The 2,728-nt window shown below is 31.8% G+C and overlaps 1 protein-coding gene across 1 annotated transcript in view; it reads left to right on the forward strand.

The window, feature by feature from the left end:
- MYNN (myoneurin) overlaps positions 1-2,728 on the forward strand; it is a 20,042-nt gene that overhangs the window by 9,650 nt on the left and 7,664 nt on the right. Inside the window, exons 5-6 of the mRNA XM_012640162.1 lie at positions 717-895; positions 1,767-1,850. Coding sequence (XP_012495616.1) covers positions 717-895; positions 1,767-1,850 — 263 coding nt within the window. The remainder of the gene's footprint in view (positions 1-716; positions 896-1,766; positions 1,851-2,728) is intronic.

Below are 2,728 nucleotides of genomic sequence, written 5' to 3' on the forward strand. Positions count from 1 at the left end.
AATCCGCCCGCCTCGGCCTCCCAGAGTGCTAGGATTACAGGCGTGAGCCACTGCGCCCGGCCCTTTTTTTTATTTTTTAAGATGGAGACATATCAGTATATTTGTATGCTGCTGTGATCCAATAGGGTGGGAAAAATGGATGATGTAGGATGGGGGAAATTGTAGGAGTGAAATCATTGAGTAGGCTCTCCAGTATACTAATGGGAGTTGTTGGATTCAAATGAACTGTCACCTTCATGTTACAGTTGACCAGAGGGAAAGCAAATTATATAGGTACAAATGGCTATAGGTGGAGAGTTGCGATGACAGAAATTTTCTTCTGATTACCTAAATTTTTCTCAGTGAAACAGGAAACAGGGATGTCAGCTGAGAGTGAGGGTGGGTGAGGACATACTGGTGGTTTGAGGAAAGAATTTTGACAAGTGAGTGAATAGACTAGTGAAAATAATTGCCTGCAGTATTAGGGGCCCACTGACAACCATATAAAGGTGATGGCAAAATGTTTTGAACTGATATCAGAACTAATGTTTTGATAATAACTAAAACATTTATTTTGGCAGTGTTTACACCGAAAGAACTATTGATTTTTAAATATATAATCTTAGCCTGTTAAGATGTAATGAAGTAAAATGCTGTATGAAAAATGATATGAAAAATGCTTGCTATATAGATTGACCTACAAATTGTTTTACTTACTTAACTTTATTTACTAACAGGAAGCATAGTGGAGAAAAGCCATATGTTTGTGATAGATGTGGACAGAGATTTGCCCAAGCCAGCACCCTGACCTATCACGTCCGTAGGCATACTGGAGAAAAACCTTACGTGTGCGATACCTGTGGGAAGGCATTTGCTGTCTCTAGTTCTCTTATCACTCATTCTCGAAAACACACAGGTAAGATTTTGATAGGGAGAGACTGCTTAAAATAAGGAATGGTATAAATAAAAGAAAAAAGGGAATTAGGGTTTTATAGAGAGTATATTATAGACTTTGTAGTTAGATATTTGTACTTGAAACTTTATGATTTTCACGTACATATTAGATATAAAAGCTTATCTTCTAGAATAATACAAGGTGGGTGAAATTTTTTATCCTGTAACTTATACATTAAAATCAGTGAGATAATTTTAATAATATATAAACTTGAGACATGTTTTATGACTTTAGAAAACTGTTTTAGCCTCTTGAAAGTCTATGTCTTTTGGATAAAATTATGGAGTGAAGTTAAGGGGTAGGGGTTGGGTTTGGGTAGAACATTGATTTTATAACTTCTTAGGACCTTTCCTACACAAACATTCTGAGATTTACAAATCGAACAGATAATTCAAATGCAAAATATCAGTTTTGAAGCAAACTGTATTGGTCAAAGATTCTCATTTTTGGTAGGGTACATTTTTTCAAAGAATCTTCCCTAAATGCTCTTATTCTCCTTTAATAATATAGATAGCAAGAATAGAAATAGGGATTGATGAATGTACATGTTCTTAATCATATAAAAATCGACTCCTTACCCAGCTCATCTCTACTAGAAGGGACATTTGCAGGAATAAAGTTTTAATATATGAAGAATATTAGGTAACATGAACAGTATAAAATAATTACTCATATTCATTTAAGTTGGATCACTGAAAATACCTCTAAAATACAATATAGAGAGGTTTTAATTTAAATAATATTTTAGAACAGCTTACTTTAGATTATTTGTAACTGATAAATATTATATTGGTATAGTATACCACTTCGCTATCTTTTATTTTCCATCTAGGTGAAAAACCATACATATGTGGTATTTGTGGGAAAAGTTTTATTTCCTCAGGAGAGCTCAACAAACACTTTCGATCCCATACAGGTCTGTGTTTAGGGAGAACGTATTATTTTTTGTTCTCTCTTAATTTCTTTTTATGTAAACCTTGACTTTTAAACCATTATGGACTATATGGTATCTAATCATACTCTACCTATAGCAATATTTTAGTGTATAAATATCAACTTCTTACTTGCTTATTTTTTAATTATTTGGAGTGTGAATTAAATTTGGTAAAGAATTGTATAGATTTTCTAAGCAATATGCCAGATAATCAATAGTTTTTAAATGGTTCAGATTAAATTGCACAGATTTACCAAGAAATGAAAAGGAGTAGGTAATACCAAAATAATACCAGATTTTCTTATTAAACAGTGTTTAGTATGCAAGTTTTAAGAGTAAATTTTAATACTGACATGTTTATTGTAAAAAGTAGTGTATAAGTATGAAGAAAATAATGAATGTAAAAAATGTTAAAAACAAAGGAAAATGCCACTTTGAGAGTGTACTCTTCTGACTTTTTCTTTTTAAAAGTTCTTCCTCCTTGTGATTCCTACCTGGAATAGTATGAGTACTTAGTAGAGATTTATTTATTTATTTTTCTTAGGAGAGATTTAATAAATTTATTGGTAATGTCTATATTCTCATGCTCCTTAGTTTACAGTATAAAGCACTGAATAGTTCTTACTTTAAAAGAATTATAATATTGTAACATGCTGTCAATTATTTTTAAGGATTTTCTAATTTGTAAAGTACCTGAGAGCAAAAGCCATAGTACGCTTTTTTTCCCCCTAGCTCTTAGCCAGGGTCTGGCATATAATTGACACTCACTCTATGTCTGATAGAAATAAAAGAATAAGTTATTTTTTTTAATTTGCAAACAAATTTCTGTTAATGAAAATTCTCAATTTTCCCTAAATAGG

This window comes from Propithecus coquereli, unplaced genomic scaffold (genome assembly GCF_000956105.1).
Source record: "Propithecus coquereli isolate 6110/MARCELLA unplaced genomic scaffold, Pcoq_1.0 Scaffold15, whole genome shotgun sequence".
In the NCBI taxonomy this organism is placed as follows: domain Eukaryota; kingdom Metazoa; phylum Chordata; class Mammalia; order Primates; family Indriidae; genus Propithecus; species Propithecus coquereli.